The sequence below is a fragment of the Rhamphochromis longiceps genome, linkage group LG1 (genome assembly GCF_057381845.1).
Source record: "Rhamphochromis longiceps isolate RC_006_pf linkage group LG1, R_longiceps_female_GT1.1, whole genome shotgun sequence".
NCBI lineage: Eukaryota > Metazoa > Chordata > Actinopteri > Cichliformes > Cichlidae > Rhamphochromis > Rhamphochromis longiceps.
Genome location: NC_140557.1, coordinates 21,500,222 through 21,518,000, shown reverse-complemented (window position 1 = coordinate 21,518,000; position 17,779 = coordinate 21,500,222). Strand labels below are relative to the sequence as shown.

At 40.8% G+C, this 17,779-nt stretch overlaps 1 protein-coding gene across 4 annotated transcripts in view; it reads right to left on the bottom strand.

The window, feature by feature from the left end:
• Nucleotides 1-17,779, bottom strand: part of dennd5a (DENN/MADD domain containing 5A) — a 34,807-nt gene that overhangs the window by 1,418 nt on the left and 15,610 nt on the right. For 2 of the 4 annotated variants that reach the window (XM_085402352.1, XM_085402360.1), the window contains 20 exons: nt 16,573-16,760; nt 15,486-15,797; nt 14,138-14,353; nt 13,806-14,040; nt 13,390-13,479; nt 11,703-11,853; nt 11,490-11,583; nt 10,701-10,832; nt 10,276-10,428; nt 10,079-10,166; nt 9,901-9,988; nt 6,191-6,319; nt 5,552-5,673; nt 5,320-5,465; nt 2,582-2,700; nt 2,310-2,491; nt 1,972-2,054; nt 1,075-1,198; nt 567-735; nt 1-112 (listed from right to left, as the gene is read on the bottom strand). The exon at nt 1-112 is cut by the window's left edge and continues 1,418 nt beyond it. In XM_085402352.1, the coding sequence (XP_085258478.1) occupies nt 1-112; nt 567-735; nt 1,075-1,198; nt 1,972-2,054; nt 2,310-2,491; nt 2,582-2,700; nt 5,320-5,465; nt 5,552-5,673; nt 6,191-6,319; nt 9,901-9,988; nt 10,079-10,166; nt 10,276-10,428; nt 10,701-10,832; nt 11,490-11,583; nt 11,703-11,853; nt 13,390-13,479; nt 13,806-14,040; nt 14,138-14,353; nt 15,486-15,797; nt 16,573-16,760 (2,933 nt within the window). The remainder of the gene's footprint in view (nt 113-566; nt 736-1,074; nt 1,199-1,971; nt 2,055-2,309; nt 2,492-2,581; nt 2,701-5,319; nt 5,466-5,551; nt 5,674-6,190; nt 6,320-9,900; nt 9,989-10,078; nt 10,167-10,275; nt 10,429-10,700; nt 10,833-11,489; nt 11,584-11,702; nt 11,854-13,389; nt 13,480-13,805; nt 14,041-14,137; nt 14,354-15,485; nt 15,798-16,572; nt 16,761-17,779) is intronic. The other 2 variants (XM_085402365.1, XM_085402370.1) reach the window with 1 other exon arrangement.

Sequence of the window (17,779 nt, the reverse complement as noted above, 5' to 3'; positions counted from 1 at the left end):
GATCAGAGCGTTTACCAGCGAGCGGTCCTTAATCAGTGCAGTGTCCTCATACATCTGAGAAGTGATCGGACAATCTGCGAGCAGAGCGATCCAGTGATGGAGCAAATGGTCCCTGACAAAAGATGACACATGTGGAGTTAACAGTGTAGCTTAACACGTGATGCAGTTTTCAATAAAAATCACAAGCTGTGGTGGAATAAAAGCAAACTACATTACACTATGCTTAAAACCTGACATCAGTGTATCAGCAAAAACTGTTTTATGTCTCGAGCTTCACTAAGAAGTTTTATTGCATCCACTTTGAACACTCAACTTCCTTTTTGTCCACAAGAATATTAACAGTGTTCTAAATGTTTATTGAGTCCTTTATTTAGTTTATGGACTTTTTCATCTCATCTTTTGTGCGGATGTTTTCTTTTAATGCTTATACACGCTAACAAGCCAAACTAACATAACCTCTCTAATTTTGGCACAGTCACATGTCGATGGGCCCAATTACTCTTATTAATTAATGTGTATTATCTCTTTTTAGATGAAACATTAGCAGCATACGTGGTCCTTCCTACCTTGCGCCCAGACAGACGAGCATTTGGAACTTCCCGTCCTTGCCGATGTTTCTGGGAGCGTTGTTGATGGCGCGCATGAAGCGGCAGAAGTGGCGCACTCTGGTTTGCCAGTTTTCATCCGGGGTCACCTCACGCTGCTCAGCACTTTCAAAGTAAACTTGTGCCTTTTCTGTGGTTTTTTTTTTTTTTGTAAAACAAAGGAGACCACTCAGTTAACAGTTTTTAACAGTATTTAAAACACACACTACACCTGAGAGGTAACAGCAAAACATTGGTCTACTTTAACAAAAAAAAAAAAAAAAAAAAAAAATGTGAGGCCTCTTTGAAATTAAAGCATTTTTCAATAGAGTAACAATCGATCAACATCAACAGACATTTCCAAAGTACTCGTATACCACAATGTACTTTGCAGATTACTGCAGTTGGTTGTTGTTCTTTATTGGGACACAGGCTTTTTACCGTTTGTCATTCAGTTATGCAGGATGCAAGTACAAGCTTGAGTCCTTACCCAAAAAGTCCCAGATGAAGACATTTTTAAAGAGTCGCGGTGATTTGAAACCGTGCTGGAAAACTTGCTCCAGAGCCCAGACGAGGCCGTACTCCCCACAGAGCAGGAGGGTCAGGCTGCCTCTCTGTGGAGAGAGCAAAAACACATGCATGCATTTAGAGCTCGTTTCAAGTTGCCTCAAAATTGCTGACTGTTTTTTCCTGAAAATGCCAATTTAATGGATCAGCTATCCCATTAAAATGCCAAACCACCTTCCAAATATGTTGCAGGAACAGACAATGGAAAGGATCATTACTCAACAGCTTTCTCTGTGGTCATATTTAAATGAATGAGAACTCCAAAACATTTAAATCATCATTAAACTAAGAGACCATATACACACACACACACACACACACTATAGTAGGACACACGGGAGAATACAAAGCAGACTTCAACGTTATTGTTCTGTTGGTGTGTTAAGGAGGTAGAGCAAAAGTGAAGGGGAATTCCCAGTAAAAAAAAATCCTTTGAAACTATAATGAATGACTTTTAAAGCCTGTAATCAGCAGCTAAGTTACAACACACTTTAAAAATCTTCAATTGCAGTTCTCCTTCTCCACCTGCCCGAGTATGTAATAATTATCAACATTCAAGTTCTATTTTAGTTCCTCCAGAAGAGGAAAATTAACAGACAGCACTCTAGGTCAAAATAATAATAATAAGCTAAATAAGATCATTAAAAAAAAAAAAAAAAAAAACCAGCACAAATCCCTCTTTTTTATATTTGAACTATAATACAGGCAGAACAGTTACTGAGGGGGGCTGGGGCCACCGGAGCAGACGGCTGCTTTTTTCCCCATTTGTGATGAATAATAGAAGTACATGTTTGGGCCTGTCTAGACTGCCGTCTCTCACCTCCTTCTCTGGCTTGTGGAAGTGCTTTACAATCCCATTGATGGCCTCTCCCACTCCCTCCTGGATCTGACCTGTGTTTAGCTCTGGATGAAAGAAGAAAAAAAAAAAAAAAAAAGTTCAACAAAGATACTGAGAGACAACACAAGCAGACACATGACGGTAACTCCCAATCCAGGTTTAAAACAATTTGTCGTTGTGTTTTCTCGTTCAGGCGTTTTTGGGTCGTTTCTTTTTTTTAAGGCAAGATTTTAATCATTAGCAGGTGAGGAACAGCTAAATCCCACATCAAAGGGGTTTTTTTTTTGTTCTTTGTAGAACAAAACGCTCTACAAACTCACTTGGTTTGCTGTTTGGCGAGATGGTAACAAATCTCCTAATCATTCCCGGGGACTGCTGCATGGGAGGTGTGCGGCACATCCGTTCATCGTTCTCCGAGCTGGGGGTCATCAGCTCTCCCACCAGGATCCTCTCCAGGCTGCCGTCATCCACGCCCTTCCCCAACCAGCGGCCGCACGGAAACCTGTGAGATGAGCACGCCGAGTCGATTTTTTGACAACCAACTGGCCAAATCGGTATCGGGTTCATTTTTCCACCAGGCGGTAATGCTTACTTGTAAGTGTGCCCCGTGATCTCGTTGCGGACCACAACACACTCCACCAGCCACTTCGCATAGAGCCCTGTGTTATCATGACCCATCTGCACTGTGGTGAGTTTGCCCAGGTTCTGGCACTGAGACAGAAGGACCCAGATTAATGTCAAACACCCAAACAAAAAAAAAAATAAAAATAAAAAAATCACATTTAGACTACAGAGTTTCTAAGATAAGATACACAATCTTTTTTCCAGAAGACATGAAATTCCTGTGTTAGAGAAGCCAGAACATTAAATAGAATATATATCAAACCACTTTAAATAATCCAACATAACTCAATGATACACACTTTGTTAGCTACACCTGCAGAACTTCTTGTTAATGCAAATATCCAAGTATCATATGGCAGCAACTCAATGCTTTCAGGCAAGTAAACATGGTCAAGATGACCTGCTAAAGTTAAAACTGAGCATTAGAATTGGCTAAAAAGATGATTTAAGAGACTTCTGCTGGTCTGAGCATATCAGAAACTGATCTACTAGATGGGTTATTCTTAAACAACCCAAGGTTTAGAGCACAGGTCTGAAAAAGAGAGACTACTGAGTGAGCACCAGTTCTGTGGGTGAAAAAGCCTTATTGACCCCAGAGGTCAGAGGAGAATGGCCGGACGGATTTGAGGTGAGAAGGAGGAATTAATAAGTCATATAGTGATATTTTTACAACAAAGGTATGCAGACGAGTGATTTTTGGACGTACAACATGTCGAACTGTGAAGCAGATGGGCTCCAGCAGCAGAAGACAACAAAAGAATGGAAAAATGTTGCCTGGTCTGATGAGTCTTTTGCTGCAATATTCAAATAGTAGGGTCAGAATTCGACATGAGCAACATGAAAGCATGGATCCATCCAAACTTGTATCAGTGGTTCAGGCTGCTGGTGGTGGTATAATAGTTAGAAGGATATTTTCTATATTGACCCCGATACAAAGTGTGTACAGTGATCCCTCACTATAACACTGTTCACCTTTTGCGGCCTCGTCGTTTGGCAGATTTGTTTTTTTGTGTGCAATTTGCATGCTTTTTAATTTTTTTACAGCACATTTTTAATCAGTCTCCTCTGTGCCACGTCTCCTTTACAGTACAGAATGCGTTCAGCTTGTCAAATTTACATAAATCTTCGATCGCTAGCAGTGTTACTCTGAAGTGCTGTACTGTATGTTTGTAAGTGTTCTCCCCAACATACACAACAATGTCAATGAAACGTTTTGCACCGTCAAAGGCACCTGTGGTAGTGAGAGGTTTTACAGCCTTAAAACATCTATAATAATTTAAAAAAAAAATAAAGTTGGCTACTTCACAGATTTCACCTATCGCGGGTTATTTTTAGAACGTAACTCCCGCAATAAACAAGGGACCACTGTGTTGTAAAATGCACTTAAACTGACTACTCAAACGGCCTCCACAGTCACCAGATCTCAATCAAATATGGGGTGTGGTGGAACGAGAGAGTCACATCAGAGATGTGCAGCTGACTAATCCGCAGCAACCGTGTGATGCTATCATGTCATAATGGAGGAAAATCTCTGAGGAATGTTTTTAGCACCTTGTTGAATTTATACCATGAAGATTAAAGACAGTCTTGCAGACAAAAGGGCGTTCGACTAGTACTAGGCAAGGTGTGACTACAATACAGGAGGTTAAGTAAAATTTTAAATAAAAAAGCTGAATATAATACAATAAAGTAAATAAGCTTAAAAATATAAATAAAGAAAAATCAATCAGAATAAAAATCGCTTGCTAAATATAATAAAAACCAGCACAGCAAATGTCAGGTGGCATTAAAGTGACTGAGTATACAGAGAGTGTAAAGTGTAGTACACAGTGCAGGGTTGAAATATAGCTAACGAGATGAGAGAGCAGATAATTCTTTGCTAGAAAAACGTGTTGCATGTGAAGAGTCATTGCACGAGGTATGAAATATTTCCTGTGTCTATCTTTATTGAAGTGGAGCTGAACAACTCTGTGTTTACATCTCTGGCTTCTTTGCACAGTTGGAGGAGAAACGTTTGAAACAAAAACACCATTTCACCAAAACAGTGTGGCAGAGAAAACAATGGCAGTCAAATTGTTACCTGTGCAACTCATCCAGCAGCACAACTGATTGATTTTAGCATGAAGTGCTGTGAAACTGGACATTTTTCCTAGAGTAAGCAATTTAAATCAGAAGTCTCAGAGTTTGTGTGCCCAGGGGTCTTTCATCAGGGAGAGTTTCTAGGGACTCATCATTGTAATCCAGATAAAGCTGGTTTGCCTTTGAGTCACATGCTTGCTGCCAATTACTCAGGCCACACAGCACTTAGAACAGTTTGGGAGAAATTACATTTGATGAGTTATTTATGACAGATGGTCAGCTTCTACTAGAGAGAGCAATAACTGTTTTATTAGTGCAGTTCACATTTGTATACATGCACTTTTTAATGATAGACCACTGTTTTATTATATTATAAGTGGATTACTTTGTGGACCCTTCAGCTATTGCTTGCAGATATCAGCTGATATCAAGTCCCTGGGGTCCAAATTTGATAACCATCGATTTAGATAATATGGTTAGTAACAGAGTTGTATTTCTTTCCATCTGTGCTGCTTTCTTCCCTAATTGCAACACTTACTTTTTTGCAAATTTACATACTATATTATCCAATTAAGAACCCAGTTGTAATGCAGTGGAATTGGCCTTTATAGGAGAATTAATACCAACCTCAAAAGTAATCTCCAGAGTATTTCTGGGGACCTGCAGGACTCCGGTCTCCGCCAGCTCACCAGAAACACACACCCAAGGGTTGGCTGTGAACATGGAGCCACCCAACTTCTTACTCGGAACAACCACCACGTGGTAGGGGATCACTGAGAGGCAGAGGGAAAACAAAGGTTACACAATGAACTGAAATCCATAAAAGCTGGTTGTTCATGGAGTACAGGGTCAGGCTCACTGATGGTTGTGAAGACGTTGGTGAAACAGAAGTAATCCACAGCATTAAAGGACAGGAGGTGGTAAAGAAATTGCTCCTTCTCATCGTCACAGCGCAGGAAGGCGTAGCGCTTGTATAGTTTCCTAAAAAGAAGAAGATTGTTAGAGAAATTAAATAATTTCTGCTACGATTACAATTAAAAGATAATAATGCCTTGGTATATACAAGCACAAGACATGATCATTTTTGAGGTAAATGGATGACAACGTGCACACTGTTTAGCATTAGGTGAAATAAATACCACTGTAAGGTCAATAAAAGGCAGACAGAAATCCCCTGACCCACTTTAGTACTCGGATATCAATTATGAAGAAAACTGTGAATTATTTATGTAGAGGGGAACTATAGCATGATGCTCTGAAATTTCAAGAGACTTAATGCATTATAAATGGTTAGATCACATCTTCATTTCATATGACACAGACATTGCTTCACAAAACAAAGAAAGAAGGTCAGATGAGCACACACAGCAGGGAGAAAAACAAATCCAAAGATCTTTAATCTGCATCAGCGTGACTTATTGCAGTTGTTCTGACAAATAGTGACCCTGCGATAAATGGAAGCACATATAAACTCTGCTGTTTGTGTCCTTTTGCTCACTTTGTAAGCTCGTGATCTGAAAGCAGCTGCTTCAGGTGTCTGGAAAGGAGCTTCTTCTCCATAGAGAGACGAACCCAGGCTCGGGCCTTGCCCACATCTGTCTTAATCTCGCTTATGTTCTGAATGTGCCTGCAAATAAAAAATAACAACAGATTTAGAGATTAGAGGGAGGAAGAACTGATGCTAGATATCAGACATAGAAAAATTTGATTCCTGCAGTGTCACAGAAGTGCAAGGATAGGCAATACTTCAACATATTATCAACAATTTCCAGTCAATTTTATTCATATAGAACCAAATCACAACAGAAGTCTCCTCAAGGTGCTTTATATTGTAAGATAAATACCTTACAATAATACAGAGAAAGCCCCAACCATCAAACAATCCCAATGAACAAACACTTTGAGGACAGTGGGAAGAAAGAACTCCCTTTTAACAGGAAAAAACCTCCAGCAGAACCTGGCACAGGGAAGGGCAGCCATCTGCCGTGACAGGTTTGGAGTGAGAGGACGAAGAGAGCCAGAGATGAATAATAATTCATGATTAAATGCAGAGTGGCGTGTAAGCACATAAAGAGTGAAGAAGAACTAAAAGTCTGATATCTGACATGAATATATCTTGTTTGCTCTCAGTGGAACAACCAAGGTGATATGAATGGATTTATACAGGTGAACACACAAGTGTGTTGTCTAAATTTAACTGTGTAAACTTAAATTAATTTCCGCCAATCTGGAAACCAAGCTGCCATCGCCTGATGATTTACTGTCTGGGGGCAATGGACAAATGTTTCCAGGCTCCTGGTGTAGCTACATATTTTCCAGATAAGAGATACTTTATATCAGGCCGAAGACCTCCTGCTCAGTCCAATCATGTTTCCAGTCATTTCTTTATAAGAAGACTTTTTTTTTTTTTTTTTTTTAAGTGAATAGAAAGCTAAATAGCTAATACACAAAAATGCATTCTTGCTCTCTGTACAGACCTTTTGATTGTATGTAGCCAAAGTTCACACTCACGTAGTTGTTGCACATTTATATGCAGAATCTTCTTAAAGAGATTCAGGCTACGTTCACACTGCAGGTCTTAATGCTCAATTCCGATTTTTTGATCAAATCCGATTTTTTTTACTGCTCGTTCACACTACAAATAAAATGCGACAGCAAACGTGCTCTAGTGTGAACGCTCAAAGCGGCCCGCATGCGCAAAAGAAGATGTCACACACAGCACGCTCTGTTTAGACCCAGAGCAACAGTATTGTTTGACTGATGGCCCTTAATATAAAGACTTCGGACTTCACGTTTCCCAATTTTTGCTTTAAGTTGTTTTGTTATTTACATAATAATGTAAATAACCTAATAATGATCCTTATTGCTGTTTAAGAGAGGAGCGGTGCTTCAAAGGATAGCTGCAGATTTCTGTCAGAATCTGCAGATTAAACAGTACAAATAAAATGTTTACGTTGTCTTCCCAACAGTTTCACTGACATCTACGCTGGATGGCCAGGAAGCGTTCGCGATGTCGTATCGGGTGCTTCTCCGGCGCTGATAATTGGCTTCAGTCTTGTGTCGGTGACGTAAAAGACGGATTTAATGCAACTTGACCGTTCAAACAGCAGTCGCTTTCTAAAACATCGGATATGTATCGGATTCAGTACCACATACGAAAGTGACCCAGATCGGATTTGAAAATATCGGATTTGCGCCGTTCACACTGTCATAGCATGATCAGATATGGGTCGCATAGGGTCAAAAAAAATCGGATTTGATGCGCTTTCGCCTGCAGTGTGAACGTAGCCTCAGATTCAACAATTCAACTCAAAGAAGGAAGCAGATATAAACAAATGTTGATGTTTAAAAAGCTTCAGCACCCTAAAAGAATATTAATCTATCAACATTGTAAGAAACTGACAAATGAAAAGGCTGTATTAATTAACTAAAAAAATAAAATTTGAAAAAATTTCAGCATTGCCTTTCCCAGTCTGACAGATAATTAAATACAAAGTATCCTGAGATGCTGTGACCTGGCTCTGTGTAAATAAAACTGTAACTGATGCTGTTACACACAGACCAAAGTCTGTCTCTGTTCGCCCCATGTGATGTTTCCGCCGTGGCCGTCTCGCCCCCGCGCCGTCGCTCCGAGCCACTATCACGTCTCTGACGTCCAGACACATTTCCTTCCACTCCACCTGTGCCATACGCGCTTCTTCTCCACCTTCCATCCCCCTCCCCATCTCCACCCTCCGCGCCCAATCACGTCAAGTAACCCAGTTTTCTGTGCTCGTTATCGCCATAGCAACAGTGGGAAACACCTACTACATGAAATGTTATTATTAAACGCACTGCAACACACGCGAAGCTTTAAAAATGTGAGATTAACTCCCTGTTAGGATTAAATGAAGTATTATGATGGTGGTTGCCTCTTTGCCACCGTGTCTGTGACTGTGCCGTCAGACGTTTACGTGAATGCGGAGGAGGCTCCATCCACCAGTGCGGAGTCGAGCTGCATGTTTGTGCCCCAAGTTGACCCCTCCTCTCCTTTCCACTCAGTCAGACTGGCGGGAGGTCTGGTAATTAGGCTGGAAGTAACACGCTGTTACACATACACACACACTTACGCTGTGTCGTCTTCAAACAACGCAACCCCAGACTCCTCAACCCTGGCTGGTTATGGCGGGTAAACATGACGAAAGTGATGCAGACACACACATACATGCATGTTGAAGCATGTAGATATAGAGCTGTCGATGATGTTAAAACTCTTGGTTTTTAAAAAGAATAGACCAGATGACAACATTTTGATCAAATTGGGGCAACAAGGCTGGCCTGAGGGTCTGGGATGGTGATCAGTGAGGGTTTTTCTGTATGTCGTGTCCTCTCTCCATCTTATGCAGTCTCATATCTCACGGGCTCCACAAAGGTGAAACTGCTTTTTGTATAACACGACTACTACGGACAAAATACTCACCTTTATGCCTTTTTTGTTTTTAATATGAGAGTCTACACATGTATATATGAACTGTATAATTATGTGGGATGCATATTTATAGGTTATTTTATTTAATTTTGTACTTTATTTGAATTTTTCTGTACTGCCTTTTTCTGGACCTTTGCAATCCTGGATTTTTCTAACAGCTTACAAATTATCTTTATTTTGTTATTATTATCATTAACTAAAACATACAGTTATAATATGCATAGCAGAGGTGGATCTGGATGTTCAGTGCAGTGGTAGGAATTAAAAAATAAATAAATAAATTCTGATTAGAAAAATAACATCACAGCATTTAAGCAGAATTACTTCATGCTTTTGTTTATATCGTAAAAGTAATAAGAAAATCCTTCTCTAAATATAAATGCTATTATATTAAACTAATGGTATTCCTGCAAATACTGCTGGTTTTATAGTATTTTGTTTGGAGAGACTATAGTAATAATGTAACCCCACAGTGAAATCTGCAAGTTTTATGTGTGTCTTATTTCAGGATATTGGAATTTTGGACGCATGAGGATACACAGGATCAGCCCAGATTATTATGATAGGGATATAATAACAATATTGCGTTCAATGGTCTACCACAGGGGGGCAGTATCAGTCTAAAATACATTGGTCTGAAGGTGCCCATTTCCAGAACATCTTTGAGTACTTTGAGCATGAAATGATTTCATTCCTCTTTTATTCCTTCGCTGACGTGCACATTTCTGCAGATGCCTCACCTCATGTCCTGGATCAGGGAGATTTTCAGGGGAGGCATAACCGATCCGCCGCCGTCAGATTTACGTCTCTCGGTGTCATGAATGAACCCTGGAGTAAAAGAAAGAAGCGTAACTGAAGCAGAAGCCATCGGTTTGTTAAATGACTGCGATCATCAGCCGAAAGGATTTTTGTTCTTACCTGGAGGCCCTAAACTACCTGGGGTTGCATTTTTCTTCTCTTTGCTGTCCTGGTAGTGCAGCAGGTGGGACCACAAGGCAGATTTACCCTTAAAAGAAAGAGAGAAAACCGGCATTAGTGCTACACATCCCCCGAGAGCACTGTATGTTAAAACGGGTGTGCATGCTGACTGCAGTCATTTCTTTTTCTTTCCTGACCTGTTTAACCTGCAGCCCGTGGCTCCAGATCCTCTCCAGCAGGTCACAGAGACTTGCAATCAGGGTGTTTTCCTCAACACCGGTGATGCTGACCTCTCCGTGGCCCAACTCCACAGCCTCACGCCCCATCTTCTCTACCAGCATACGTTTGGTCTGCAGAGAGACAACAATTCAAACCTAATATTTGTTTCTGAGAAGCCAAAAGAAATACCTTAAAAACAGACGATTCGTGTAGGTAGAAAATGCTTTTTTTGGGGGGTTTTTATGTTTTGAAAATTGGTCATAACTCTAAATAACACTGCATTAACAGCATTTAAAGAGCGTTAAAGTAGCCAAAGAGAGCTTCATCCCAAACTTCAATCATAACTGAGTTTTATACGTGATGAGTTTTAATCTGTGAAACCAAAAACTGGTGATAGGCAAACCTTGTTCCTGCACTCCTTTAGCAATCCTTCAACAAATTTCCAGTTAGTCTGAGCGATGACAGACGGTGACAGGTTGGACAGTTTAGGCTGTCTGATGGTTGTGCCCAAGTTTCTGGCTTCCTGGATGTATTTCTGATGAAAGAGAGAGGATTTAGTTAGCGAGTACAATAACGTGTGCTCATGTCACTATATCTACAACAAACAGCTCTGTGGTTAGACACAGAGCTGGTGTCGCTCTGTATGGGAATATTAAATCGAAGCGCGTCCTACAGTTTAAACTACAAGGATCAAGATAGGTCACAATTTTGGAGAAAACTGATAAAATGAAGCAGCATTTTAATTACATCACTGCTTATCAGTTCCACCTCCTAAACCCACACCTGACACACACAAAAGTAACACTGATACTCAAACAAAGCTCAGCTGCTGTACGTGGAGGAAAAGACCACATGCGTGGACAGGTACTGCGCTCTACGGACAACCAACACATACCACGTCCACAGTCACCGACTTTAGACAGGGCTTGAAGGACTGCGAGAGCCAGTAGTAGTCAAGAAACAGCAGGAGCTGGAGCTCCGGAAACAAACACTCTACATGCTGCGAGTGTGAGGGCGTGAGTGTAAGGCAAGCAGAAAAAGAAAAGAAATGAAATGTGTGAGAACAGGTGTAAGAGCAGACATTGATGGGAAGAGCAAACAGACAAGAGATCATGCAAAATGACATCAAAGCTCAAGCAGTCCATCTGTGTGAAGGAGCTGATGAAAGAAAACACTGTGGGGGCGCTCTCACCTCTCTCTGGTCATTGTCTAAATAAAGGTGCTCAGCGTGCTGCTTCTGCCGATCCCTCCTCCTCCACTGAGCCGGAGCGCTCCTCTTGGCCCATCTGTAACACAGAAAAAGAAACAAATGTAAAACAGCCATCAAACCCACACATCAAAGGTTCATTTGAAATATACACTAATCACAAGGGGACAGAGACAGTAGTGAGCTACAAATACTCACTTGTTGCTGGTGGGTCCAGTGGAGAGCACATCAGACTGCAGTCGGGGGAAGAAGCCCTGCTCGTAGCGCCCCTGGCCGATCTTCATGTCCAGCAGGTGGGGGTGCAGGGCAGTGTGGTCGATCTTTGAGACTCTCATCTCAATGGCTTTCTCTGTGGAGGTGTGTGAGGGGTACACAAGTCAGCAGAGGGATTATATCATCATGTTTCAAAGTCACCCTACTTTTACTGCTGAGATGTGTCAGTTTGATTAAATGTCTTCTTTCTATCTTACTCTTGAATTTAAAAGATGATCCGGTGAAGAATTTTAGTTAAGTTATTCCAGCATCTAATACAAAAAAATCATTTAGGATTGAAAAGATTAAAAATAAAATAAAATAAAAAACCCAAAAAACAAAACAGTCCCATCAGTAAAAGATATAGCTTTTTGCCATTTATGGAAACAGATCATCAATAAAATGATTTAATGGATATCCTGACTTCAAAATTCCAGGAACAACTGGAGTAAATAGAACAGGTTCATTGTTATACCAACCCTGTCAAGTTATGTTGTGAGATTCAGATAATGACTAAGAACTTTTCATTTCAAATTTAGAAACCAGATGACAGCAGAAAAGAAAACATAAAAAGCACCCACAGAACCAAGAGAAATGACAGAAAAAAGGCTCAGAGCAGATGTTTTGTTGTCTTCAAAAGAACCAGCCGAGTCATGCAGCTTTACACAGTGATTATTTTTATGCTTTATTAAAAACATCCCCCCACACACATGGGCTGTGTGAGGAAAAGCTCCCACGATGTTAGAGAAACAGAGAAAAATAATACTACTTCCTGTTGTCCATCAAATGGCAATAAAAAACAAAAGCCAAAAAACAAACAAACCAGGGGGTGTGAGATATTTGAAGCTGCAAAAGCGCAGCATGAAAACGGTGGAAAAACACTGGCTGGGTGAAGTTGGAATTCACATAAATGTTTTTTCTTGTATAGGATTTATCATCAACCCTTTAACCTGTACTTGTTACATTATAGCTGCAGGAAAGGCTTTGTTAACCCTTTGAGATATACTTTGAGTAATTTGATCCGATTTAAAATTAAAATGAGGAAAAGAGACTGTCTTTTATTTACTGACAAACATTACTTTAGATTATGTATTGGAGCCTGCTTAGAGTCCTTTTGAATTAAATTTGGCCATCACTGATGTCCACTGATGGCAAAACAGACGTAAATCATGACATTAAACCTCATAATAAGCTTCCTAAGTTACTCAGTAAGGGGTAATTCTTGCACAAATATCTCAAAAGGGTTAGAAAACTTTTTTCTGCAACTATATCAGTAAAAATCAATAACAGATCACCAAGCTTTGGAAAAACTGTCATGTGTGCAATGCAGTGAGGATCTCATAGAGGAATTTATTTTACAGTAATATGTGAAAAGTTCATGGTAACATTTGCTTCATCTCTTATTCACCCCTTTCTCTTTTCACATTCTCCAGACTCAGCAGAATGAGCAAGAGCATCCGTCCATGCTTTTAAAAGCTTTCCTGCATAAACCACTGCCAGTGTGACTTATTCCAAATACAAGGTTAAAGGAAGTCTATACTTCCTCTATGAGCCAACCTAACTTAACACATTGCACACATAATTGAAAGAACCACCACCCTAGATTGGTTGAGATAATGAGAACAAATATTACGAAATTCGGTCTCGGCCTTCTCCGGCTCAATGACATGAGGTCCAGGAGCGATAAAGTCAGCTTTTTCAAGACGCTTTTTAAACAGGGTGTCTGCAAGCAAGACAGCAACAACCAGTCAGGTAACTAAAGACAGCAAACCTCCAGAGGTCTGTCAGATTCGTACATAACTGCACTGCAGATTATTGAGTTCTGCAGTTTTAAATGCTTCTTTAATTACAATCACAAACATTCAGAGGTCCATTTCTTTTAATAGTTTTAAATTAAAGACACTCCAGTGAAGCTGTTCATTCTCAATGCATAACCTGCAACTTTTTTAAGTGCAAACCTATCAAGAGTTAAGAGAGCCAAATTCAAACATTTGGAGCTTTGAAAACAATCCCACCATATAGATTAATGTTCCTCCTTTTCCTCCTCACCTGCTTCTTCGATGTTTGTGCACTTCTGATACATAGAAGTACGCAGCGTGGGCGTGCGCACGTTCAGCATGCGGATCTTATCCACACGAGCATCAAACACCCTCAGCGTGTGCTCCTTCTCCTCGTCATCGTGACAGAGGATCTTACTGTCGATGAAGGACGCAAACATCTGCGTCTCCAAGAAACGTGACAGGAAGGGCAGGTAGGGTTCTGGTTGGTCAGACAGGAAGGAGGCCTGTACACAGTCACAAAGGTACAAGATATAAAGATTACATATATATTATGCTAAATCATTACTATGCTTTGCTAACAAAGCAGCTATACCACTTTACCTTGTCAAAGTTCTGCATCTGGTCTCGATTGGTGAACCAGGACTCTTTGTCATGACTCGGCTGGATGACAAACACCTCATAGTCTGCAAACATCTGGGTGAACCGGTTAGCGAAGACCTCGCGCACCTGGATGTTGAGCTGGTGCATTTTCAACTCTTCCTCGTCACACTGAACCCGCCCATCCTTGTTGCTGCTGGCATCCTCTCTGACCTCCAGCTGATGTGCATCAACATTAAGAAACATTGTTGTAAATGCTGATTTTGACCGATTACAATACAAAAGAACACAAAGTAAGAAGGGTCCGAAAAAAGGGAAAACGCTCATTCAATGAAGAAAAGAGGCAGAAGCACATCTATTTTTCACGTCACCTCTTGTGACTTTTATCACATTTATAGTGATGAAGAAGAAGTAGGGTCATGGGAAAGATGGCCAAGGACATGAGTCTTGATTTATGACCTCATTTTAACTGAACATGTCAGCATGTCAGCTGGACAGATGCCAGCGCCAGGCAGCTAAAATAACAGAGCAGGGCTGCCACTGTGCAGGAAAATATCCAATCCACTGACGTGACCTGGAACGCCATTTAATCAGGACCTGGTTTCTTTAATAGGAATTCAGCCGTGCCTTTAGATAGGAATAATTATAAGGTCAGACCTTGACGATGCGCAAATCCATTCAAGGAAAGCTAATGTTGCCCACAACAGCATAAGCTGCTTACGCTGTACAGAGGCCTTCTCGAAGCATCCATTAATTCATCCGTCAGTCTTTAGACTGAGTGCATCTTATTCATGTACCGCAAAGCTGAAAAATAGTCACACGACTCAGAAATGAGTTGGTGTATTTAAAAGGAAGAGAAAATATTTTAAAAAGCAAACCACCTCCTTTTGTGTACTGACAAAACATGTGTGTTTGTGGTGTAAGAGGGCGCCCCCTTATGTTTGCTGTCCCTTACTGCAACGATGCTGCTAGTAACGGATGGTTATGGATGCACTTTAACTCAGACTTCACTCATCAATATATATTCTAAGAGTTAATTACCTACTTATAGAAATATATTAATGCCAGAAGAAAATTTATTTTCACTGCAATGATTTTTCTACAAAGAAGAGGACCGTTAAATATTTTAATCAAGCTAAGCTCCTGTCCTAAAAATTAAAACACCTCAAATGAATTTCCAGTTGTCAATAAACTCATTAATATAAATATATTCGTAGACCTGGTGCCCAATCTAAAGCTCCTATTTTTACCTACTTAAATGATCAGTCTTGGTGATGTAACTAAGCCCAGTGAGTCACACGTGGTTATTTTTGCAGCCCGTTTTAATTAACGACATTACATCATTTCTCACCTTGTCTAAGCTGACACCTGTCCGCTTGACCAGAGCCTGCAGTCTGGCAATTGTCTCATTCTCTCTCAGCAGGTAGGAGTTGAGGGGTGAGGCCAGATTGCCGTTACGCTTGTCAGAGACCATATCAGCTGCTCGGAAGCCCCGGTACTTGGCCTGGCTGTCGCTGGAGTAAATGTTTCCCTCTGGAGACACGCCGAAGGACATGAGCACCTCGGAGATCTCCTGAATGAACTCGAGTTTGTTGGGAAACTGTGGCAACTCCTCTGGCAGTTCAATGAAGTGATTATCAATGTCCACAAAACACAAGTTTGCCTGGAATACGAGAAATAGCAGAGTAATGATTATATTACATTTAACAAAGCTTTACAGACAGTTATAGTATTGTAATATTATAGATCCTGTTTTTATACATTTCATTCAGTTGGACATTCCAGCCCCCTGAATTAAAAAGGTCACTGATGACTGAAAATATAAAGCTGACATGCTCAAGAGAGCAATAACTGACTCTGAAATACCTACACTGTGTAGGTTATATGAAGAAAACGTCTAGTTCAAGTTCAGTTCATTTCCAATTCAGGGTCGCGGTGGGGAGGAACCTATCCTAGCTGCCATAGATCATGAGCGGGTTACACCCTGAACGAGGCACCAGTCTCTCGCAAGGCCCTGACTCAGAATCTGGTTGTTTACAAGATATTAATCATCAGTGAAAGGGATGATCATCATTCAGCCATCCCACAGCCCGGTCACGAACGGCTCTACTTCACCTAGACCAACTGAAGACCCACACTGCTACGGCATTAGCGCGTCTATGCATTGCACCAAACACGAACTTTTATGTTTTCTCATACTGAGCAGCATTATTATTGCAACAACACATCATCACACAAACATAAGGCTGAAATGAAATAAAAATATCAAGCAGCAAAGCACAAATCAAATCAGTGCAGAAGCTGCAACACAGTTTGTGAGATAAGAACAAATAAAACCATGAAATTAAAGATTTGGTTTCTGGAGCGGTAACACAGTCAAATATTAGACATGACGAAGGTTTGCACTCAGTAACTCAGACACTGCTCTCTGAATGTACCTCCTGTGGCAGCTCTAGCTTGGTGCGGTCATCCTGCCCATTGGAGTGGAGGCCCATTAGATACGGCACAGGAGCATCGAGGAAATGGAGAAGGGAGGCGGGCAGGATGGGAACGTACACATGCTGCCACTGGAAGGGGAACATTAAGGCTGTGATGCTCTCTGCCACAGTCATCAGCCTCTGGTAATCTGTTACACACAAACAGACAAAAGATAAAGATGGGTGTTTGTAGCAAATGCAGCTCTGACATCAGGTTCATCGTCTGATCTGATAACCGATCAAATCTTTAAAATCTTGGTTGATCGTTGTCGTTTCCTCCATTATGAAATTTACCAAATGCTGATGCTTTTATGCATTTACTAAACAAAATATATTGCACAACACTTCCCCCATATCTGAAACCTAAACAATACTCGAGCCAGTAAACAGCGTATGACAGAGGTTACGCAACATGACTGTTTGAATGTTATTTTAATAGGATTACATTGTTATTGCCTTGTCTTCTGTTTGCTCTCAGAGTTTGAAATCCAGCAGCTGCACCACATGACGAGACAGCTAATCCCGCTATGTTTGCAGTAGCAGTGTTATATATGACCTTTCATCTGCTTGATCACTTATTGGCTGGGGTCAAAAGGTAAAACGTGGCTGATGGTGGCAGTTTGAGGGCAGATTCAGTATCGACGGCACGTGTGAGTGACCTAACTGGAGTGCTTATACTTTGTTACAAAACTCTTTTGTTATTCTCTGTTCTGTACTTACAGGAATGAGCTGGACTGATTACCAACCTTTAAGGAATTAGCTGTTATGACACACAGAATGTGGATCCTGTCTACCTTTATGGAGCAAACTCGCTGTACCAGAATGACAGGGAATGACTTCTGAAGAGCACAGTTGATGTATCCTGAGCAGCCCTGGGTGCTTTACTATCAACTGAATCACTTTAAGTATGGTATTTGTTCCTTGTTGCAATGCCACTCTAAATGACAGCCTATTACACACAGCATTTTTAAGGCACCAAACTAGAGATAAACTGGCATATTTCTCTTGCCTGATCACACATTAAGTTTTGGTTCCTGTAAGGCCCCACCATTTCTTTTGAACACAAACTCCACTGGAGGGCCTTTTGTGGAGTCTTTTGGAGGATCCAGACTCTGAAGTGTGACACAGCTTGCCAGCTGGCACTCTGGCCAACATTAAATTCCTTTAT